This window comes from Acanthochromis polyacanthus, chromosome 16, assembly GCF_021347895.1.
Source record: "Acanthochromis polyacanthus isolate Apoly-LR-REF ecotype Palm Island chromosome 16, KAUST_Apoly_ChrSc, whole genome shotgun sequence".
Classification (NCBI taxonomy): Eukaryota; Metazoa; Chordata; class Actinopteri; family Pomacentridae; genus Acanthochromis; species Acanthochromis polyacanthus.
Window position 1 is genome coordinate 11555663 of NC_067128.1, and position 25107 is coordinate 11580769.

Below are 25107 nucleotides of genomic sequence, written 5' to 3' on the forward strand. Positions count from 1 at the left end.
CAGGAGGTATGTTCAAAATATTGCTTTTTATAGATGTTGCAGGTGAGTCAGTGATTTGTTAGTCTGATGGCCTGTGGATAGAAACTGTTTCTTATCATACAATCTACCGGAATCTGAGGCATCTCTATTTGGGATTTCACTTGTTCTAGCTCAAATCTTAATTCAGGCAAACAGGCATTTCTTGTTGTATCATCCATATATTTTTTTTAAATTTTCAGTACAGGTCACTGGGGGCTAAATCCAGAGTCTTCAACATGTGAAAACGTTTTTAAAATGATCAGCAGCCTGTGACAAATCAAGCTAAAATCCATTAATACAAGCATTTTGTGTCTATTCGTCTTCAGCTAAACAAACACAAAGAACGAATTTAATCTTAAAACCTGTAACTCTGAGAGAAGTCCAGTCGATCTGAAGAACTGAATTAATTTCTCAAAAAGTAAAAATGGCAAAACTCTTGAGTTAAATGCATTCAGCAGGATAAAGAATAAACAGTGTTTGACCTGTAAACTCAGCAGCTCTGTTTGTTCAGGGTTCAGTGGGCTTTGTCGTCGTCATGGAAACAGAAGCAGAGAACAGCTGCTCCCTGCTTTAAAAACAGTTTTATTAATTATTGACAGAAAATCTCAACGATCTGCAGAGTTTAACTCATTGTTATCTTCTAAATATTCTGTTTGGAATGTAACTTTTAACTCAAGTCATTCTGTATTTGTTTCCTGCCACCTTTTCAGTGTGACCAAAAAAAGTTATCATTTCTGTTGGCGTTGATGTTTTTAGTTGAGAGAAAAACTTCAAGGACAGTTAAGGATGAAAGCGAAGAGGAAAACAGAAAGAAATGAAGAGTGTGTGTATAGTATGGACATTACTTCCTCTTCTTCCAGTAAAACATAGCTCAAAATAAATCGTTAAGACTATGGCCGTTTCTCAGTGCCGTAACTGTACTCGTGAAACGTCATCATGGAGACTGAATCGGACCAGACTAGTGTGCATAGATATGAATCAGTAGATAGTGTTATGGGCTTAGAAAGTTCACAGCCTGACTGTGAGATCAGGCTCAATCTGCTGCAGCTGTGTGATTGAGCTCGTCTGTGTGTTGTTGTCAATCAGCTGGGCGGGGATATAAGGAGGGATCTCCCAGCTGCTCAGTTAGTTGTGGGTAGGTGACCTGGAAGGTTTGACACCATCAGTCAGCTGTCTTTCCAGAAACGTAAGTGTCTTTGTGTCATCAATGCCCAGAACCCGGCACTTCTTTCTTTTTGTTTTAGGGAATGTTTTTTTCTTTTGAGGGGTTTCAGTTTTTGTTTATTTCAACCACTTTTGGTAGATTTAGTGGGGGATAGCGGTATTTAACCATACCCTATCCTCTTTTAGACCACAGACCCCATTTTCTGTTTGTTTGTGCAGTTTTTGTTCGTTTCACTCATGAATAACCTTAGTTTATTTAATTTGTCTGAGACCTGGGGGGTGAAACGTAGCAATAGATATATACTGTATCTATGGCTGCAGTTTCCAGTGAAAAGGAGGGTTTTATTAGAGGAAGAGAAACGTTAGACCTCACACTGAAACAGAGCTAAAGCTCTCTTGAACAGGATTTATTTTAAAAGCTACATGTGTGACGGTAAAATCCGTGCCAGAGCAGACATCATTAGCACTTCCGCTAGGTCGGCTAACTTCCGGTCCCTCCATGGATGCTGTTGTCCGTATGTAGCCAGAATATGGATTAATTTTTCATTTGAGCTTGACAAAGACAAGAACAAAAATATTCAGAGCAAGTGGAGCAGCTAGCTAACACTTATTACAGTTTGATTTACATTTTCAAAGTCACATTTTTGAAACCATGGAATTTTTTCGTAAAACAAATCCTGGCTTTTATTTTGTCGGAGTCCCCTGGAAACATTGTTTATCCATAATTCCGCTAACTTGACTGAACGTGGGCTGCAGTTCCTGTTATTCAAACGTCGATATGATGTATAAATGCAGATGAACTTCATATATTTCACTATGCAGACATTTTTATTGATGTCCAGTATATTTTATAGACATAAACATATTTGATAGAAATATTAGAAATGGATATCTGTTTCCTCATAATAGTTGAGTTAATGTCATTAAATGCTCATCAGTGATTCATCTTTAGTGTGAAACTTTTGCTTTGCAGCTATATATATATTTTTAAATGTAGGTCATTTTAAGGGAAGACATTAAAGGATGGTTTTCTTAGGTAAATGAATTTAAGGTTTAATTGACTGAAATCTTTCAGTCAATGCTGTGTTTCTTTCGATTTGAAATATTTCGACTTAATTTATCCAGCTCAGGGCTGCACATGCCTGGGATCTTTCTGCATGGAGTTTACATGTTCTCCCTGTGCATGTGGGTATTCTCCGGGCCCTCCGGCTTCCTCCCACAGTCCAAAAATATGCTGAGGTTAATTGGTTGCTCTAAATTGTCCGTGGGTGTGAATGTGTGTGTGATTGTTTGTCTGTATATGTAGCCCTGCGACAGACTGGCGACCTGTCCAGGGTGTCTCCTGCCTTCGCCCGAGTCAGCTGGGATAGGCTCCAGCACCCCCGCGACCCTAATGAGGATAAAGCGGTATATAGAGAATGGATGGATGGAACCTGTGTGAGCTGTATGATTTTATCAGCACACGAAAATAATTAAGCCAACAACAGGAAAGTACCAAACAGAGAATCAATAAAACCCTCAGAGGACTCTTTAGCCCTTTATCGATTATAATCACGTTGTCTTTGTGCTCTGTAATAAATGGTCAAGATCATCTCCATGCTGCTCTGAAGGAAATCAAACAGAATCTCACAGCTGTCAGTCACTGAGATGACTGACAGCTGTGACACAAGATCAGATCTTCAGTCATTAATTAAACTGACTGATAAATAAGTGTGACAGTCAGTCTGACCGGAGCCGCACCATCAGTCCAATTTATGTTTTTATTTCCTCAGTAAGAATTATGTTTTATAGGTGTGGAGCTTCCTGGTTTGGGGTATTTTGTGTTTCTATGTTTGATTCTTCAGGACAAAAATGTTTTTTACTCTTAGAGTCTGCAAACAGTCAATGGTGTATCTGAAGATAATTCACCTTCAGCAGCTCTGACCTTTAAAAATCTGCTTCTTCTCCTTTTTCTGGTTTCTGCAAAGCAAATACTCGTCTGTCTGCCTTTTGTGATCAAGTAAAGCAGTAAAACACTCAGTCTGACAACACGTTTAATTCTCAGAAATGGACAAATATTCAGTTTGTGCTGTAATTTTTTAAACATTTTAATGTGAGCTCAATGCTGATGAATTAATGCTCAATGTTTTCTTTTTTAAATTAATACTTTAAAACTAATGTAAATATTAAAGATAAAATGTAAGATATGATGAACATCACATTTATTTTGAACAAAGTACTGCAAACTGAGTTATACACAAGAGAATATCAAAGCGCATCAGATCTAATAAGAAGCTTCAGCACCTGAAAGAAATTAGCTTTTAACACAAATTACTCAGTAAATATTAATTATCGCAATTTAATTATTAAGCAGATTAATGAGCTGAATCTATTTTTATGAATAATTAATCATTAAAAAAATTAAACTAAAACATGCATTTTTTTCATTGTACAGTTAATGATACTGATTTCAGCAGAGTTTTTACCCTGAGCTTTGACTCTCAGGCAGAGACTGACACGAACTTTTAAACCCACATGAACTGATCGTATGTTGTCCAGATAGCAACGTTTCACTCATAAAATAGCTTGTAGCAATAATTTGTTGTTAATCAGCAGCTTATTTCAACAAGTAGTAGTTACAGCATGGTTCATTTGGAGAATTTGTGTTCATCTGGTGAATCTCTGAATCTAAAATCCCTCCATGAATTTGTGATGTCTCAATCATTTGTGCTGACAATTGTTGACGAAATCCAAGTATTATTTTATTGGTTTTAATGATAGGCAAATAAAACCCTTTTTGACAGATATTATGTTTTTATGCAAATGTTGGGACAAAAATATCAGTGGGCCAATATTATCGGGCATCCCTATTATAGTCTCTATACGTAGTTTAGCAGCTGTAAGTGACAACAGCTCTAAATGTCACGGAGTCTCCAGTCGGATTCTGTAATCAACAGTCAAAGAGTTCATATAAAAATACAGCATTTAATTACACATGGCGGGTCCTTTGAGTGTTGTGCATTGTGGTGGTTCACTTGCTACCTGTAAGGCTCAGCTCAGGAAAAAGGTAACCGTACATATTTCTATCTGCCATCTACTAAGATTAGTCTCAAACAAAGTTTCTTCATCTTTTGATCATCACTTGGTCTGAAGTCCTCTCCTGCTCAGGTTAAAATTTGATTCTGCTGGGGGACGCTAAGGTTAAACCGAGAACATCTCATGGTCTGGGAACACCTCAGGATCCACCAGGAGATGAGTGGATGGAAGCTTAGTAAACATGTGAGCAGTGGTCTTCCTCTGTCACTCGTCTTTAGGCGTGATCTCTGCAGTCCTGCGGCTCTCGGTGGACATAGTCAGCATCACTCTGCTGCTCTCTGATCAGCTGATCCACAGCAGCCTTCATGGCAGCTCGGACTAGCGATCGAGCCGTCTGTAGCAGCTGTCGCTCGCTGTGTTCGAAGCCAAACACGAGGAGGAGGTGATTGTGGTTCTCTGAGGATGAGCTGCCTCCCCAACACACATCGTCCTCCACATCCTCCTGACCGTCGTTATCCGGTGGAAAGAGCTCGATCCTGATTGAGGGTCCATTAGTCGATGGCTGAAGACAATTGTAGGTGATTTGATCCATCTTCTCCTGAGGAGCCACTTCAGGATCACTCTCAGATGGAACAGTTGAGGCTGAGCGTTGATCAGTGAGGTGAAGGACAGCTTCAGGAGAGTCACAGAAAACCTCATCTTTCTCTGAACACGTGACCTCGACTAAAACAGACACCTCACTTGTGTCTGCCATGACATCAAGAACCTCGGTGGCAGTCTGGGTCATCTTTGATCCATCTGCAGAGTTTGGCAAATCATCCTTGGCGGATTCTGTTGCTAGTTCATCTGGACTCTCTGTTGCAGCTCGATCTTCCGTCAGCTGGACGCTCATCTCAGCCGTGACCATCACCACCTCCGGACTCCGATCATGTCCGTTTCTCTGCACATCAGTAGGACTGTCCTCTAAACATGTGGTCTCCTGGACCTTCATCATGTCCTCCATGTTTTCCTGCAGGACACCTGATGATCGTCTCTTTCCGTGTCTGTGGAAGAACTTCTGCAGTTTTTTCTGGAAGGTCACTGAAGATTCATCGTTGTTCTCCACCCCGTCTCTCTGCTTTTTCACTGAAGAAGTCATGAACCGTTTGAACAACGGCCATGTCCTCATGTTCAACTTCTTCTTCTCTTTAGGAAGCCTCTCACTGTTTTCTTCTAAGTTGTTCATTGGAGCGATGTTGGTCTTCTTTAGTGTCTCCTCTGGTGGAACCGAACCGTCACTTTCCTTGGGATTCCTCTTTCTTGTCCTGATGCAACCAACAGCTGAGGAGAATCTGCTCCACCACCTGCATCTCTTCCTGGTTCTGGTGTCGTCACCCTTACCTGAGGCTTGGCAGTTTGCTTCAGATGAAACCTCTCCCTCCACCGTTTCTGTCAGCTCAGCTCTGCTCTCTGCTGCAGCAACTGAACATTTTGCTGAGATTTCGTCACTGTTTTCCATCTTCTCTTTTTTAGCCCGGGTCTCAGCTCGATCCTCCCCTGTGCTCCTGGTTCTGGTTTTTCCCAGCAGCAGCCTTGGAGGACCCGTCAGCTTCCTCTTCAAACCAACTTTCTCAGCTCGCCGCACGCCTTCTCCGTCCTCCGTCGCCATGGTTCGTCTCCACGGAGAAGCTAAATGGTTTTTGTGCTTACTGGAGGCGTTTCAGCACTTCTGCCCACAATCAGCTGCTGATGAACCATCTGCCGCAGAGATTAAACACCTGGGAACCTGCGGAGACACACGCCAGATTACATTCATGTTGATTTATGACAGATGGGGCAGCAGATATTAAACTGCTAATACAAGAGTCTGAAATCTGTGTCACCCGACTGAACATCCTGCAGCTCTGACAACAGAAAGTGATCATGACTGAAGCACTTTCTGTTCTCTGAATGAAGCATCGGGATATGACCTCAAGTCAGCAAGAAAGGTACTAACCATTTTGTCACACACATTCAGATTTTAATCACTAATAATGAAATTCATGCAGGCCTGTAGAAGATTTTTAGAAATAGAATGACTCAGATTCATTAGAGTGTTTAATCTATAGAATGCAGCCGTATACAGTGGAGAGAAAAAAAATGTGAAAAAGTGGTTTGATTTCAATAAATTATTCTTGAATCTTGCATTTGAAAACAGATTGTGCTAAAACAATATTCAGTGTTTTGCTATTATCACTGATCAAGCTGGAAACCACAGAAAATTGTGAAATCTAAAATTTGTTGCATTTTTGTGTAAAGTTTTGTATAAAGTTTATGATCTGCTGCATGTAAATTCACTGTATGTGCGTATTGATCAGTTATTGATCCAATTATCACTTGTAGTGTGAAGATTCAGGGCAGTGCAGATAAGACTAAGAATGATTAATAGATGTTTTTCTATTTCACATTGGCACTTGATGACTCTATAGAAGATAAAGCGGCTCAAAGCTTCCATTAATTTGCAACTAAATGAGAAAAAAAACACGTTCCAAATAAAAATATTTATTTCAAATGAACTTTTACATCCAGAAAACTAAATTTATACAACAAACCTCAGCATGAATTTTAGAAAAAGTCAGAAATGGTGAACTGAAGATCAGATCCAGGTATTTATTGATTTATTTCCTTTAAAGATAAAATAAATATAATGTAGAACTTATCGGAGAATGTAGACAGTCACATAATAACATAATAACTGCTGCAGATTTTCAGTTTTGTTCAACAACAACTGTAGGTTTGCAGTCTGACTGGAGAACATTTATGTTGACTTTCATGTGCTGCAGACTGAAGTGAAGCTGGATGATGACGTTGTGATGCAGCGCTGCGTCCTGATTGGCTGATTAGTAGCGCAAGTGGGACATGATGATGAGTATCACTCACACTCTTCATCATGACAAGGAGAAACTGAATTCTCCTAAAATGTTCAGTAAGAAATCAGCAAATAGAAAGCAAAGATGTTGTACTGGCACATATGAAACACAAATGTATTGTTTTACAGCACAGCCTTCATGTCACGTTCTTCTAAAATGTTCTCTTATTATTCAGTCTGCAGCCGAGGCAATAAATACTAATTAACCCTGGAACAGCTACAACAGCACAATAACACTAAATTATTTAAATGAAAATGTCTTGTTATGGGGACACTTTTTTATTACCGTAAACACATCATATGACAGAAAGACGGACGGACCGCTGAGCCAGTGTGTGCTTGATTTTTATATTGGTTCAATAAATCTGTCAGTTTGCTGCTTCATTTAACTGGGTTTCATGTTTTATTCTCTTCTGCAGCTGTTCCATAAATTCACATCAATTTTTTTTTAAACATTGGTTCTCACGGTTCATTTCTCAAAACCATTTCTGCCTCTCCATACGTCATAATTCTTTATGTGGAGTGACCGTTTTAAACTCGACCAGATCTCGATGTCTTTATCTATTAAGACCATTAATCTTTAATATGATGAACAGTTTGTCGGTTCTTATTTCTGTCTTTTGAAGTGTGCCAGCTGGATTTCTGTGACATATAATTCCCCACATGTCCTCACAGTCAGTGAAAGCAACACACAGAAGGCTCATAATGATGCTTAAATCCCTAATTTTACACAGACTGTGCCTGAAATAGAAGCAAACGTGTTAATTGGTCTGTGGTTTCCAGCATGTATTATCACTCCCTGACATTTCATTTCACCTCTTCTGATTACAGCATCATTTATGAGCAGGTTACACAATTCTGCATTCTGAATAAATAATCTTTAAAAGTACCATTAAACACAGAAAGGTGATTACAGGTTCTGTATTTTACTCTAAACATAGAATCTGACAGATGTACAAAACTAGATGATGCAATCCAGTCAGCTTGATCAACAAGTCTTAAAATCCCAGAGTCTGATCAGTGTTCAATACTCTGCTTATCAGACAGCTGCTGCCTCAGATCACTCCTCACACAAACACAAACTTTAGAACTATAATCCATGAGATCATCTGCAGATGAAGTGAAGAAAACGTAGAGTGATGATGTCATCAGGCGTGCAGCGATGATGTCAGCGGGCAGGTAAAGCAGAAGCTGATGGATCAGAGAGGAATAAAAGAGAAAATCTCACCTGAGCGGACGCTGCTGATCAGATCTGTTTCTCTGAGAGACCACAGGAAGCACTGAGCGGATCGCTGCTCTGCTGCTGCACCGCCCCAGTTCCCATGGCAACTGCACTGATTGGCGTTTTGTTTTACACAAATTGCTTCTTCAATAAGATGGTGGGAGGGAGGGGGTGGAGGGTAGGGGGGCAGTGATCGCCCCCAGGGGTAGAAGAACAGGAAGCAGGATTGGCTTTTATTTCTTATAATGAGTTTCTGCCAGTTTTCTATCTTTAGACGGTCGGATCATGAGAGGAGAAACTCAGAGCAGAGGAAACGTTTCAACATGTGTCATACGTGTCGTCATTACAGAGAGGACAGCTGCACCAGAGCAACAGGAAGAGAGAAACACCACGACACGTTCAGCACGGAGGCAGAATTTAACAGAACTCACTGTTCAGGGTGGAGAGTCAATGAGGTGACCATGAAAACAACACAAAACAACAACAAAGACACAAAAACGACCCTAAAAATCAATCAATCAATCAATCAAAATTTATTTATAGAACACTTTACAACACTCATGTGACCAAAGTGCTTTCCAGTTAAAAAAAACATTAAAATAAGAAATAAAAGCAGATTAAAAGAAAGCAACAACAGAGCATATCAGGAAAATAAAATCAGATAAAACCAAATAAAATAAGATAAAATAGAATTAAATAAAATGTCCCCACATTACTGTGTATTAAAAGCCAGTCTGAAAAGATATGTTTTTAGCCGCGATTTAAACAAGCCAAAGTCAGTGATTGTGCGAATGTCAGGGGGAAGTTTGTTCCAGAGTCTTGGCCCAGCAACTGAAAAGGCTCGATTCCCCCAGTGTTTGTACCTGGCCCTTGGGACTTCCAGAAACACCTGGTTAGAGGATCTTAACTCCCTGTTTGGGATTCGGACAGAGAGACGCTCCATTAAATAAATAGGCGCCAGACCGTTCAGGGCTTTAAAAACAAAAAGTAAAATTTTAAAATCAATCCTAAAAGAAACTGGAAGCCAGTGGAGGGAGAAGAGGACTGGGGTGATGTGCTTACGCCTTGGAGTGTTTGTGAGGAAACGAGCTGCCGCATTTTGCACCAACTGGAGGTGGCTCAGGGCAGACTGGGAGACACCAACATAAAGGGCATTGCAACAATCAATACGTGAGCAAATAAAAGCATGAATAGTCCTTTCCAGGTCAGTGCGACTTAAAAAAGGCTTTACTTTAGATAAAAGACGTAGCTGATAAAAACCGGCTCAGACCACGTTGTCAATCTGTTTTGTGAAAGTAAAACTGTTGTCAAAAACCGAGGTTCTTTACAGATGGTTTTAGCTTTGAAAACACAGAGTCTGAAAATGCAAGAACATTGTCCCCAAATAAAATGTAGTCAGTCTTATTCTAGTTTAAATGGAGAAAATTTTTTCCCACCCATGACTTGATGTCATTGCTACAGTTTATGAGGGACTGAAGGGCACCACTTTTGTTTGGGAACACAGGTAAATACAGCTGTAAATCATCAGCGGAACAGTGAAATGTTAAATTATGCCTGGCTATAACTGACCCTAGTGGCAACATATAAAGGGAAAAAAGCAAAGGGCCCAAGATGGAGCCCTGGGGAACTCCGCAAAACAAAGTGACAACAGAGGAGGACAGGTTGCCAATAATAACAGAAAAAGTCCTGTTGGTCAGGTAAGACTCAAACCACTTGAGTGCAGTACCACGAATGCCAACAAAATTATTTAAGCGAGACAAGAGAATAGAATGGTTGACTGTATCAAATGCTGACGTTAAGTCGAGCAGTACCAGGACAACAGAACGCTTGGCATCAACTGACACAGCTATATCATTGTGTACTTTAAGAAGCAGAGACTCTGTGCTATGCCGTGATCTGAAACCAGACTGAATTTTTTCCAATATAAAATTGTTTTCTAAAAATGCCTGCAACTGTATAAAAACAATTTTCTCAAGGCAAAACATCACACAAAACAAGAACAACAGGACACAAAAAAGATCAAAAGGGACAAAAACAACAAATAAGAAAACAAAGCAACAACAGCCCAGAAAAGCCCAACCACCAATAGATTTAAAATGACCACAAAGACACAGAAATGAAGAGCACAGTAAAAAAAAAAAAAAAAAAAAAAAATAGACAAGCCACCCACCAACCCCACGATGTAGGAAAAAAATCCAAAACACCAAACAGGAAAACAAAACACAAGCAAAAAAACCCAAAATAACCGCAAACAGATCCAAAATGACCACAAAATACACAAAACAACAAAGACACAAAAACAACCTCAAACGAGAAACAAAATTGCCTGCAAAAAGGTAAAATGTCACACAAAACAACAACAACACAAAAATGATCAAAAGAGACAAAAACAAACAAGAAAACAAAACACAAGCAAAAAAACAAAAGAACAACCACAAACAGTCAAAATGACCACAAAGACACAAAAATTACCACAAGCAGACACAAAAACAATCTTCATAAGGACACAAAAAAGAATGACAAATAGACAAAAAAAAAGACAAAATCGACCACAAAGAGTAAAAAAAAAAACTATCCAAAAGCATATTGACCACAGATGCACACACAACCACAAACACACAAAAGCGATCACAAAAACAACCACAAATAGTCAAATGACACTGTACGAGCCAAAATAACGTTCAAAGCAGATATAAACCCGTCTGCAAAAAGACACGAAAATCACTACAAAGACAACAGAACAACGATCAAAAAGACGAAACATAAAGCTTTTAGTTTTGTCTTTTTCCTGCAGCCAGAAATGAACATTTCATAAATAAAGCTGATATGCACTTAAAGACACATCTGACCTGCAGTGATGGATGAAGTACTTAGATCCTTTACTTCGGTAAAAAACCATTGTGAAGCACTAATATTGTTCTTTGCCTTGGTTCTCATTAAAACCACAAACTGCTGAGGCTGACTTGTCTTGAGCTGATGAGGTTTGATGCTCAGTAACTCAGACATAAGACAGCCCCAAAGTGTGCAACTGAGAACTGCAGTGATGAACGTTTTGCTCCCGCTGGGAAAAACTATTGAATAAAGTCAGTGATTAGCTGCTGATTAGAGGAGAAGTTAGTCATGTTCACTTTATGAGCTCCTGTGGTTTTCTGTTGTTTCAGCTTGCAGTGAAATTATCAGCAAACTACTGAATTTGTGTCTGTTACTGAGACTTTTTCCAACACAAACCACAAAAAAAGTTGACTTGAACTGTTTTTTAAGAAGCAGGGCAAAAACACTGATGTAGCTTAACGGACTGATATATTGATCAGTGATCGGTTATTGATCTGCTGCTGCAGGCTCTATGTTCTCTAATGTCACATGTCATCGTCTATTTTTAAAGGTGTGAAGAAGAACCATGGCAACTTTTGTTTCTATAGCGATGGAGGGTAAAAATACATTCATCTGTCCCTAAGCAACAGCACGCCGACCAATCAGATGCTCCGACAGGTGCGAGCACCAGGAAACATCCAGCGACGGTCACAAACCTTTTATTCAGATTCTGACCTTTAGTTTAATCTTGTATGCTCACTGAAAGGCTCTCTGGGAAATGTAGTGAAACTCAAACACTAATATAAATACAGAACGTGGAGGTTAAAACTGACTGAAACTGTTGCACCAAAGTGAGCTGAACCTGAAAAAAATCAGCCTCCATCCAACATTATCTGCTGAGACAGGTGAGACTTTCTGAGCTGCAACATCATCAAACACAGGATCACTGATCAGCTGATTACAGAACGTGTGCAGACTGTTTACAGAACATCTCCTTATCACAGGACATCAGCTGATTGCGGAACTTAAACTCATCACTGAATATCAGCTGATTTAGAACATGAAATGACCACACAACATCATTTCATAGTGAAAAATCAGGTGATCACAGAACGTCAGCTGATCTAGAGCATGAAATGACCACAGAACATCAGCTGAGTACAGAACATCTCTTGAACACAAAACATTAATTTGCTACAGAACATCAGCTGTTCACAAAATGTCAACTGCTGACAGAACGTGGGCTGATCACAGAACAAAATATCAGCTGATCTAGAACATGAAATGACCACACAACATCATTTCATAGTGAAAAATCAGGTGATCACAGAACGTCAGCTGATCACAGTACACCTCCTGAACACAAAACATAAATTTGTCACAGAACTACAATCATGTTGTTTCTTCACCAATTTTCTTAATGAACTCAGTTGGAAAATAAAAACAAGCACATTCCTCTTAATATCCATTAAATAAATGTTTATTTAAAGAGACATAAAGCTGGAAAGCATGAGGTTAGTTACACACTTACAGTAACAACAGCGAGCAGTTTGATTCAGAAATACACTGAAACCTTTCAACATACAGCAGCTGTGTTGTCACTCCTCTCATGATGTTTTAAGGGGATAAGAACAGTTTTGAATTATGTTTCTTCAACTTTACATGGACAGATTATAAAACAACATGCCCAGAGAGGAACCAGACTCCTTGAAAGCAGAGCAACTGTCTGTAAAATGTCTTTGTGGCTTTTTGTTTTGAGTATTTGTTTCATTTTTAGTATAAAATGTACAGCTTTGATGGCATTTAAACTGTTCAAAAGACAAACTGTTTGGTTATTCAGATCTTTTGTGCACTGTAGAAGAAAGCTGATTAACTGTTTGTCTGCTAAGCATCAAACCAAACAACAATCTTGACAATCAGAGCTGAGAAGATCAGTTAATTATCTGACTGAACTGAATGTTTCTTCCTCATGGTTCAGAACATGCACCGTGCATCTTCAGGTTGTTCAGGTTATTTTCGGAGAATGCGTGACGCCGTGTCTGGATGAGTCATCGACCTCCGTCACCTGAATCTGCACAAACCTCCACCTGCAGCTCCAACCAAAACCAGTTGTTCAAAGTGACAAAGAAATAAATGAAATCTCATTTTGCAAACTTTTAATTGACGACTTATTCTTAAATTCTAAAATATATGCCTCAGATTTCATTTTTCTCATAAAATGAATTCATTTATTCATTTGCAGAATATTTTAAAATCTCTCTTTTTGCAGTATTTTGAGAGAAATGCTGTTAAATTCCTGATTGCAAGCTTAATTTCTCCTTTTATGCAACAAATTTTTTTCTACTAACTTATTATATAGTATTTTATTATTATTATTATTATTATTATTATTATTACATCTTTAATACATTAAAAACTTAACTATAGTGATAGAATTTTATAGTAACAATAAATATGTTTCACAATATTCTGAATGATTCTCACAGTATGAATGATTTTCTCAGAGTGGTGCTGACACTGTGAAGATATAAAGCTTTAATAGTGAAATAATAATTATTTTGACACTTGAACTTTTATCTGTGTGACTATGTTGAGCCTTGCAGTGAACATGTGGCTTTGAAACCTGACAAATCTCTGGCTGTTTTATTTTAAAAGAAGTTGTTGAATGCCTGCTGTCGGTTTTCAGGCTGGATACTCAGTTTCCCAGAATGCCTCTGCTCTGCTCACTGCTCAGCTCTCTGCTGACACCTGCAGGTCAGAATCTGTCAGTGTACAGAGAGATAAATTGGAAGTGCTGCTCATAAACATGGTTTCCTCCAGTTAATGAGATTCTGCATAACTTAATTGAACGTTATTAGAAGGAATCTTTGTCAAAATCTATGTGTTGCTTGTTTTTTCTGAGGTTGTGTTTTATCAGATGTCTTCTATTTTCCTCCATAAATGTCATATCATTCCATCACAGAGAAGCTTACTTTCATAATTAAAGTCATCAAATTTCTTTTTAATATAAAATGTCAGACAACAATAGTCAGATGCTGATCTCCCTGAAGACAAAGGGGATAACTGACAGCTTCATTCAAAGAAACAAAAGCGTTTGATCACCTGAGCGAAATAATCTGTTACGTATATTGGAGTCAGTTGGAGCCCCTCAAGAGTTTATTTCAGAACTACAGAGAAAAAAAGGTCAGGAACAAGCTTCTATGATTAAAGGGAGATTATTTCTAATGCAATTTGAAAACACCACATGAAGTTTAAGAATAAAAACTACTGATATAACAGAGGGCTGCACAGTGGTGTAAGTGGTTAGCACTTCGCCTTGCAGCAAGAAAATCCCAGGGTGGGCCTGGGATCTTTCTGCATGGAGTTTGCATGTTCTCCCTGTGCATGCGTGGGTTTTCTCCGGGCACTCCGGCTTCCTCCCACAGTCCAAAAATATGTGGAGGTTAATTGATGACTCTAAATTGCCCGTAGGTGTGAATGTGAGTGTGATTGTTCGTCTGTATATGTAGCCCTGCGACAGACTGGCGACCTGTCCAGGGTGTCCCCTGCCTTTGCCCGAGTCAGCTGAGATAGGCTCCAGCACCCCCCTAGTGAGGATAAAGCGGTGTATAGAGGATGCATGATATAACAGATCTATTTATTAGTTTTTCTGCAATTTTACACTTTCCTTTCATATTTGCAGCTTGTAATGTTTGGTATTGTGTTTTGTGTTTGTGCTGATATTAAAAAGCTGCTTGTTGATTAGAAAAGGAAACTCCAAATGTTGCTCTCATTTCCAGTCAAACTGCACATTTGCAATCTGTTGATCAAAAAAGACGTTTATTTACAAAACTTTACTGTTCCATCGATGAAAAACAGAGGTGTACAAAAAACATGTTGACACTGAAATTCCCATTGTGACTGTTTTACAGTGAAACACGGAGATGACGACGGCACAACAATCAGACATTCACCAATCAATAATCAATAACAGCTCAAGCGGGAAATCATTATCAATAAGTGCTGGTCATGTGACGACAGAAAGTAACAGCAGAGAACTTTGCCCTAATTTTAAAGGACCACACCACTGTTCTTATCTGGTTTGGCCTGTAACTCTTTCAAAATAAAATCTCAAATTGTTCTCCTGAGTGGACTTTTATTTTGTATTGCTCATATTTTTCTCCTTAGATGTTTCATCAGAAGGATTTTCCAGCCTAAAAACTTTAATATATTTTCTTAGAATTATAAAAGAATGTTTAAAACTGAATGCTTGTTAAATGTTTTGAACTTTTCTTAATTAAATCAATCCGACCCTGTGGACGTGCATTATGACCCACTGAGAGCATCATGCTGCTGACTGATTTCCTCTACTATGCATAATATTTTCTGTTCTTTCATTCTTCAGATATGTGCTGCTCTTTATTCTGTTTGGTTTAACATGCAAACCATGTTATTTGACTAATTGGGTGAGTATAAAGTTGAACCAACACAAAAGTTACTTAAATTCATATTCTTTCTTAGAGCCAGCAGAGGGCGACTCCTCTGGCTGCAATAAAAGTCTGACTGTGCATAAGTCTATGAGAAAATTACTTGATTTGTCACCGCAGGAAACATCTTCCTAACAAGTTTATGGTCTAAATCAATAGTTGCAAGTCCACTTCAATACAGAAGTATGGTAATATTTAGAGTGAAACAGATGTTATTGAGGGTGATGTTTTATTGAGAGGATACTTGGTATCTCCAGTCATATCCACCGCTCAGTCGTTACATCTGGTTCCAAAAGACCATAATGTTAACAGAATGAAACTACAGGAAAAACAGCAGTATGATCCTTTAAGGGAAGTGCCGCTCAGAAGACAAATCAACCAAAGAGTAGCCAAAACTGCTGAGCTCCAGTAGTTAGAGACTCAACAAAGGAACAAGGTTAAAAACAGCTGGTAAACTTTATGTTCTACACAGTCCTCTTCACTCAGAGGGAAAACCTGCCGGCTGGAAGTGACATTCACGTTATTCAACTGGTCTCAAATGTCTGCTTAAGTCTGGCTGGATGATGTTCACAGGCAATGTTTTGTTGATTCCATGTATGAACCGAGTTGAGCTTATTACCACAGACTGTACTGTAAACAGCTTTTTACAAGCCATAAGTACATTTCACTGTAACAGCGCCTTCTAAACCAGACAATGATGCAGATTCAGGAGAGAGGAGGTCGGGGCAGATAGAAGGCTCAATGTTTCAAATGTTTAAATCTGAAGCTATTTCTTTCCTGTTGCTTATAACTGTAACCATGGTGATGAAGGTCTTAACAGGGAGCAGATTGTGTATAGATGGGTGCAGCAAATTGTGTTGTAAACATCTGAAGTTGGTTTACAAGTTGGCCAATATTCTATCCCCCGACTGGCTCTGAGGTTTGGAGACTGGCTGATCTAATCTGGTTTAGGAATGACTCTGTATCCTCTAGGAGTAGCTTGAAATACTCTTGCTAACTGTTGCCACAGAGATCAGAGTCCAGACAAATAGCAGGAAATAGATGCTTTAAGCCTAGAATTGCAGCTTCTGAACAACTCAGGAGGAGTGTAGGATGTCACATTTCATACTGGGAATCTTTGCTGCTTCCTCAGATTGAAGTAACATACACTAAGTGGTCCACAGAAGGGTCAATGTTAGCTACTGCAGCAACACTGCGCTAACAGGGAAGGTGCCCCACCCATACTTTCCCTGTGAAAAAGGTTGCTGGTCTAAATCCCAAACCAGACACAAAACCCGTGTTTTCAACTGAAGCTCCAAAGTTAAGAACGGCTTCATGAAATGACTTCAGGAGACGCATTCAGGATGCCAAATCTTCTATCAGCCTTCAAATCTTTTAAAGGAGCAGAAATTTCCAGCTGATTAGATGGTTGAATTTAATGACCAAATAAATTGACTGAGTTTGGAGCAAACGGAAGCAAGGAGTCATCTGTGTCTTTGCATTTTAAGGTATCTCGAAGACTATCTTCAGCTTTGAGAGGTGGTAATTGCTGCTCCCTTCAATCTTAATAAAGTACATATTTCAACCTGAACTCTGGTCTTACACTAACCCAAGAAGTTCTGGTACCTAAAGTGAACCAAACCTCTACCACAGAACCACATCATGAACACATTTCTAACAGTTCATCTGTGGTGTTTTGTCCTGCTAGGAGCTGATATGACTCGAACCAGAGGGAGAGGCTAACCATACCACTTTGGTCCAGATCGAGGAAAAGTGGCAGTTTTGATTCAATGAAAATAAACACTTTGTGGGTGCCTCAACTGGTTGGGGAGGTGACCCATGAACAGGGGCTATAGCCCCCATTGGAGCTGCCAGGGTTCGAGTCTGACCCACATCCATTTGCAGCATGTCCTTCCCCCTACTCTTCTCCCCATGTTTACTGTCTGTATCTTCACTGTCCTCTACAATAAAGACAAAAAGGTAAAAAAAATACACATTGTGTCTCACTCTGGATTAAAACAGACCACTGTATGTCCTAAACCTGTCCATTATCCGTCGACCCATTCATTTTCTCGTTTATCCGAAGTCAGGTCGTAGAGGCAGCAGGCAAAGCAAGGTATTCCAGATGTCCCTCTTCAGATGTAACGTGGAAATTGGAGGAACTGCGATATGCCCAGAAAAGCCCAAAGGAAGGTGGGGCTGGAGGTATCCTAATCAGATGCCCGAACCACCTCAGCTAATCTTCCAGTTCCTTTTGATGGATCCAAAGGTGTTGCCATGTCAGATGAGATGTTTAATCCCTCTAGGGAGTTCCTCTAGGATTCAAACAGAAGGGCTATATTTGGCCTCCAAAGGAAGATGTGAACCACTCCAAGTGGCTCCTTTCAACACGAAGAAGAGACTACTCTCAGCTATTTCTGCATGTCTGAGCTCCTCACCTCTCTAAGCCTGAGCCCAGTCACCCTATTGAGGGAATTCAATTTGTCTGCTTGTGTCCAAAATCTTGTTCTTTTGCTCGACACTCAGAGCTCATGTCCACAGGTAAAGGTTAGATGTCAAGAGCTTTGCCTTACAGCTCAGCTCTCTCCTTTTCAGGACAGTCCAGTAGAAGGACTGCAATTCTGCTGATGTCTCCAGTCCATCTGTCCATCTCACACTCCATTTCATCATCACTTGTGAATAAGATCCTAAGATACTGAAACTCCTTAGCTTTGATCACCAACTCACCCCCAACACAAAAGGAACAACTGACCAGTTTCTGGCAGAGAACCATGATCTCAGGCTTGGAGGTGCTGACTCACATCCAAGACACTAAACATTCGGCTGAAAGCCACCTCAGTGTGTATTGAAGATTATAATCTGATGAAGCAACAGAACTATGTCATCTGCAAACAGCAGACTTGACTGTGAAGTTCCTATTTCTCAATCTGAACAGAACTAGAGAACTCATTCTTAATGCTGTGGTCACTGCAGTAGAGAATGAAAATTGGATGATCAGGGAAAAAGAACACTGTCAGCGAACATTTTCTAGTATCAAATAAAATAATCAGAGTTTCCTCACTTTGTCAATAGAAAACCTGATCTGGTCACAGTCACAATTCCTTTCAAACATATTGGACATGACTTCTAGAGAATAGGGCTGCAGATTGTCATGAAGCTTTGAGCTCTGCTTTACTGCTGCAAACAGCAATCAGACCGTCAGACCAAGGCACTGCTGCTTCTTTTAACATGTTCTCTCTCTGGTCAGCAGCTCTGAGAGTCTGCATAGTCTGAAGACACAACCACAGGTGGACTCAAAGCGTTACAAGCTTTACATTAAAGGAGCACATTTTACTACATCTTTTTTTTTCTTTTTCTTCCTCAGAGTCTGATGTTGCAGACATCACAGAAGGACTTCAATGCTGGCTGGTGTGGAAGATCAAGTTTAAAGTCTCTGCTGGTTATTTTTCATAGAAATAAACACAAACCAGTGAAATTAAAGGGTTTGACAATGGTCATCAAGATGTGATGTTAATGTTGATATTTAGGACTGTAGCTACTGATGGATTATTCTGTTTATTAACCAATTAGTCATTCTGTCAGAAAATACTGAAATGTCTCAGAGACAGAGTCAAACAGTCGAAAACCTCAAAATACTGCACTGACTTGACTAAAGTAGGAAACCAAGAAATTTTCACACTGAAGATGGAACCAGTTAAAACAAGCCATGAACTGATTTTCAGAATAGTTGCAATTATTGTTGCTGATCGACTAATCATTTAATCGACTATTCACTTAGACTCTACTGAAGTTTGTAGGATAAAACTCGTAAAACTGACAGTCCGACCCTCACAGGTGATGACCACAGCGCCACACTATGATCACGACTGATTGAAGCACACACACACACATACACACCTGCACATACACACACACACACACACCTGCACAGGTACAGAACCATCAGACAGCCGCAACAGAACAACAACACAGACCTCAGAGTCCTCTGCTTCATCTTTTCTCAACCAGACAACTGAACCACCTGTGCGCTCAGTCACACTAACATCCCTCCATGACATCATCTGTTGACATCACTCGACTGGCACGCCGTCCACGCTCTCCTGGGAGATCTCAGAGTCCAGGGAGTAGCAGGAGCTGCCATTGTCCTGAGTGTCTCTATTGGCCTCCTCAGAGAGGGCGGTGGGTGCGCCGGTCGAGGCTCCGCCCCCAGCCCCTCCCCCAGCCTCCGCGGCGCCCTCGCAGAAGTGGGCGGAGGCCTGGAAGAGCTGGCTGCAGAGGCGGTTGTAGCGGTGGTAGCGAGACGGCTTGCCGGTGTGGGTGTACATGTGCTCCTGCAGCTGGCTCTTGTGGGAGAAGCGCAGGCTGCAGACGGCGCAGGCGATCTTACGTTTGCGTGAGTGCAGGATGGCGGGCGTGGGGCTGCTCCCTCCTCCTCCTCCTCCCCCGCCTCCCCCTCGGCTCCTCCTCAACTCAGCAGCCAGCTGGTTGGCGAGCGCCTGGCTCTGTCTCAGCGCCTCCTCCAGACATCCTGCATCCAGCTGCTCCTGGGCTCCCGGAGGCCCCTCCTCCACGCCGGCGTCCAGCTCGCCGCCCTGTGACAGTCCCTCCATTAGGCGGGTGGGGTCGAGGGCGTGGCTGAACAAATGCTCTCGTAGGCCTTCGGGTGAGGAGCAGCGTTCCCCACAGCGGGGACACAGCAGGACTAGGGGCCGGTCTTTAAACAGGAGGCCCTGACTGGGGCTGCTGCTCTGAGATGGAGACCCCACCCCTGGACCCTCCTCCCCCTCGCCGTCCTCCTCCTCCTCCACCCGCTCCTGCTTGATGCGAGTCGAGATGTCCGAGTCGTCTCCGGATGCCACGGAGCAGACGTTGCGTAGCGCTGAGGGCTGATGGTCTGAAGGGACCCCCTCCAGCCCGACGGCTAGGGACAACTGGGAGTGGGACCGTCCACCCCGGCCTGAGGACCGCCCGTCCTCAGGGGCCCCGCGGGACACTGAGGTGGTCTTGGGGACTCCGCTTGCCTCCTTGTTGGCCAGCTGGGAGGAGATCTGGATGCCGTACAGGTTGGACATACGGACCACATCGGTGGCAGCATCAGCGGCGCCCTCACCGGGTTTTCGGCACAGCTGGTAGGCGTGAAGGAACTTGATCCCATCCTGCAGCCGGCTCTGGTCCACCGGCTGTTTGGGACACATTCCTGTGTACATGATGTGCAGCAGGTAGCTGAAGACATCTGGCTGGATGTCTGTAGGTTGGATCTTTATGCACTCACTGACGACAGACAGAGACACAGAAGAGTCAATAGAAAACATTATGTTTACAGGTCAACACTTAAAAAACCTGCCATTTTTCTGTGTCCCTGAGGTGAACATGCTCCATACAAGTATGCAATGTGCCATGGAACCAGGGGGCGCTACAGCATGAAACAACAAGAGCAGACTGAGCCCCCCACCCCAACCCCCGACCTGGACTGGTGGATGAAGATCATCTTGAAGTAGTTGGAGAAGGCGGCCAGCACAGCTCGGTGAGCTTTAAAGTAGACGTTTCCAATAGCGACGGTGCAGTCACACAGGAATCCAAACTCTCTCTGAACGTTGAGCTGCTGCAGCAGGAAGAGAGAGTGAGACGACACCTCCATGACCCCGTCTGAAACACACAAACACCAATAGCAGGAGTGTAACCATGGTTTCATTCTCAGGTGTTCAGTACAGGGTTGGTTCAGTCTGACCCTCTGTTCAGCATCTTAGATCCTAATTATCAAAAACACTGCATTACTGTATCTCTAAAGATGAAGCTGTTCTATGTAATGATTCATTTCAGTTCATTCTAAACATGTTGTCATTGGATGTTTACATTTTTTGAAATGAAAGAATACAATGTATTTTTATGCATTTCTTTTGTTTCTCTATTGAAACTGTTGAGAAATGGCATGAACAATAATGAAGAAGAGAATTACAAGGAGGAAGAAGTAGGATGCAGCTGGCTGAGACAACAGAATCCATTGGAGGGCAGAAACGTTTGAACACTGACCAGTTGCAGTGCCTTTTTTGGCTGCCTGTAGAGCCAGTCAGGTCTTTCTTTCTTTTGATTCCCAATGGAATAAAACCAGCCAACCATTCAGAATTCCAGCTGGGAAAATCAAGATATCAAGTGTGAAGATGGGGATGCTATTCCAAACACTGTGGAGCTGGAACAGATCGGCTTACACTGTGGAAAAGGACATGACTTGTGGGGCACAAAGGGGATATATTCTGTATATTTAATCAAGTCTAGGGGAGAACTATGAAGAGCGATCAGGAGGTACGTTGAGCCTAAAGTCAGAGTTTTCATTAAGGTGGCTCTATTTTAGCCTGTTAAGTCGCCATGGTAACAGATGCTGCACAGAGGTTCTGTTCAGTTTTAGATTTACATCATCTGTAAGAAGTGTCTCCCCCTGACCAAATCATTTCCAGGTGATTCTCTCAGAGTGATACAGATTATCATCTGAAGGAACACATCCTATCTGCAAACCTGAATGAAGCCGTACAGCTACAACAGAACAAACTGTATGTGTCGCATTGCCAGGGGAACAAAATCTGTTTTACACTGCAGCTAATAGAGCACAGATTAGAAAACTGATCAGTCCTTTGGTATTTACTACAGAGTAAATCAGTAACATTAATGTCACTTTGATTTCCACCAGTGGTTCAATGATTAGCACTGTCACCTCACAGCTAGAAGATCCTTGGTTTGCTTGGAGTTTGCGTGGAGAATCATGTTTAAATGTCTGGAGTTTAAGAGCTCTGATATGCAGCCATGGAGACAGAAATGAGCGGCTGCATTTAGAGTCGCAGAGTTAGAACAAATACATTAACTTAAAAGATTAACAGGTTTATATGAGGATTCCTCTCCCAACAGTAGCAGCACTTTTTATGGTGAAAATTTTGTATTTTCCTTGTAGTTCTCCACTAAACTTGCTCCTCTTGACTGAAGTACAATGTGATCCGTCCATTTTATGTTTAAAGAAGAATCAAAAACGGCCTCTTTGATTTGAGCGTGCACAGAGTGAGATAAGGAAAACCTGGATAACAAAGAACCAGGTGATGATGCCTGATATTTCTGCTGGTGTTTTAGGATTTGTTGAGTCGGTTAACTCAAATAAAGCCCGACTGTCACACTGTCGCGGGGCTGCACAGTGATGTAGTGGTTAGCACTTTTGCCTTACAGCAAGAAGGTCCCCGGTTCAAATCCCGGCCTGGGTCTGGAATCTTTCCGCATGGAGTTTGCATGTTCTCCCTGTGCATGCGTGGGTTTTCTCCGGGCACTCCCAAAAACATGCTGAGGTTAATTGATGACTCTAAATTGCCTGTAGGTATGAATGTGTGTGTGATTGTTTGACTGTATATATAGCCCTGCGACAGACTGGCGACCTGTCCAGGGTATCCCCTGCCTTTGCCCGAGTCAGCTGGGATAGACTCCAGCGACCCTAGTGAGGATAAAGCAGTGTATAGAGAATGGATGGATGGATGTCACACTGTCCCCTCAGCTGGTGTCCACTGAATGAAAAGCTGTGAAACTGTCCTTTAATTCCGGACTATAATGACGTCACATCTCCTCCATCAGTCCCCGCCCACTTTCATGCTGGGCTCAGGTGTAATTAAACAAGACCCTGAACACCTGGACACATGACCTCTGACCTCAGTGAAGGTCACCTGCACGTGAGGCTGCACCTGAGACACACACACACACACACACACAGATACAGGAGCAGCAGCGTGTATGTATCTGTGTGTTCAGATAACAACACACCGTGTCTGACCCAAACACACCGGAAACCAGACAAACCCGCGCGACCCACCGACACCACCGCTGCGCGCGTGCACGTCGTGTCGCGCCCGTCGGGCTGCAGCCTCCTCCATCCTTCTGTGTCTCATTCACACTCGGCAACACGCACGTCCTCATCACCAGCACGCACGCACACAGGCGCGTGCGCACGCCCCCTCCACCCGGCACACACCCTCTGTCTGCGCGTGTCGTGCGCGCGCGCCGTTAATCAGCCTCTTACCGCAGAAACGAGCAGATTGTCTTCGGGATCCGGAGCCGATTTGTTGCTGCAGAGGTGATCTCGCGAAGAGCCGCGTCACGTCTCGCGAGAGAAGGGTCAAAGGGGCTGGTCACGTGATTCGACTCTGTAACCCGGTAACATGTAATCAATAATCAATATCGGACCTCTTAAGACGTTAAGGTGTGTTTAATATATTTAAATACAAGCTATGAAAATCGAAAATACAGTTTATTATAGAAGGGACAAGAAAATTAAAAATCTCTTCAGTATAATGACATGAAATATATTGATAATAATAAAATAATGCCCTTATTAAGAATAATGACAAGATAATTCAGATAAGTCTGCAGAGCAGGAATATAAACCTGTTTGATGTTCATAGTTTTCTACAGTAAAAGTACCGCCTAAACTTGCCACACTGAAATTGACTTTATTCTAAGAGCATGTTCTAAACTGGAGAAACGATTCAAACAATTCACTTCCAATGTTACAGAAGTCCAACAATTAAAGCATGAAAGAACAAAACTAAAGACTGAAAAATAATAAATATTTAGTGAAAATAGGATTGAAAAAACAACTAAACACAGAAAATGCCGTGGGACTGGAAACATAAGACTAAGAGGATTTTTTAAGGTGGCTGTTACTGATTTAGCTTATTAACTCTGGTCTCCTTAACTCCTGAACCAGGACTCAGGAAAACCCTGGCCAGCCAAATGAAGATCTGAGAGTAGGGGAGCAAAAATCATTTTTAAAAAATCTGAAACAAAGAAAAGTTTTAAAGATGATCAGTAAAATTTTCAATTCGTCTGTAAATTTTAGCAGCCGATTACTAGAGAAATACTGTCAGACGTACTGATGATATTTGGTGATGTACTGATAACTGCTGGTTGCAGCTTCTCTATGATTAATGATAGCAATAGCTTTTAGGTCTGCTTCTTTACACTCAGAAAAATAATCTCAGTATGAACCTAAATAAAAGTCCAAGTTCTCTCAAAATCAATCTGCAGAGACAAAAGTTTCTCTTCTTCTTAGAAAGTGCTGCGTAAAATGAGACAAAGTGAGATATCACGGTTTAACAGCTCAGATCTGAGTCGCGTTTTCCGGTCCTAAAAGTTTGGTCAGAGTGAGCCCTCCTCACTATTTCTTGCTCTCTGATGGATCCGGTTGGCACGCGCATAGACATATCTATGGGCACGCGGCCCTGGTCCTCCCGCATCAAGTTAAACAGGAAACATAAGTTCGCATTTCCTGTGAGTATATATTTTTAAATTGTCGTCATATTTGCATAAAGTTGTATGAATAGCGTATCCTATATTTTAAAAAGTTTCTTTTACAGTTGTAGTAAGATAAGATAAAATAAGATAAGATAAGATAAGATCAACTTTATTCAACCTGGATGAAATTGTTTTGCTAGAGTACAATAAAGAAAGGTTCCTGAAATACACACAATTACACAGAGGTCAGTAATGAAACAGAAATCTAAAGAAGAATGTAAAGTACA

General features: G+C 41.3%; 2 protein-coding genes across 2 annotated transcripts; both read right to left on the reverse strand.

Moving 5' to 3' along the window:
* Positions 1–3198: 3198 nt before the first annotated feature.
* si:dkey-1h6.8 (uncharacterized) lies at positions 3199–8433 on the reverse strand. The gene is made up of 2 exons (XM_051936554.1): positions 8313–8433; positions 3199–5962 (listed from the first exon to the last, which is right to left on the reverse strand). The coding sequence occupies exon 2, from the start codon at positions 5843–5845 to the stop codon at positions 4472–4474; it is 1374 nt and encodes a 457-aa protein (XP_051792514.1). The 5' UTR covers positions 5846–5962; positions 8313–8433; the 3' UTR covers positions 3199–4471.
* A 6486-nt stretch (positions 8434–14919) lies between these two features.
* Positions 14920–23802, reverse strand: zbtb25 (zinc finger and BTB domain containing 25). Its single transcript, XM_022216056.2, has 3 exons — positions 23607–23802; positions 21028–21208; positions 14920–20833 (listed from the first exon to the last, which is right to left on the reverse strand). The coding sequence occupies exons 2-3, from the start codon at positions 21198–21200 to the stop codon at positions 19633–19635; spliced, it is 1374 nt and encodes a 457-aa protein (XP_022071748.1). The 5' UTR covers positions 21201–21208; positions 23607–23802; the 3' UTR covers positions 14920–19632.
* Between the last annotated feature and the right edge of the window lie 1305 nt (positions 23803–25107).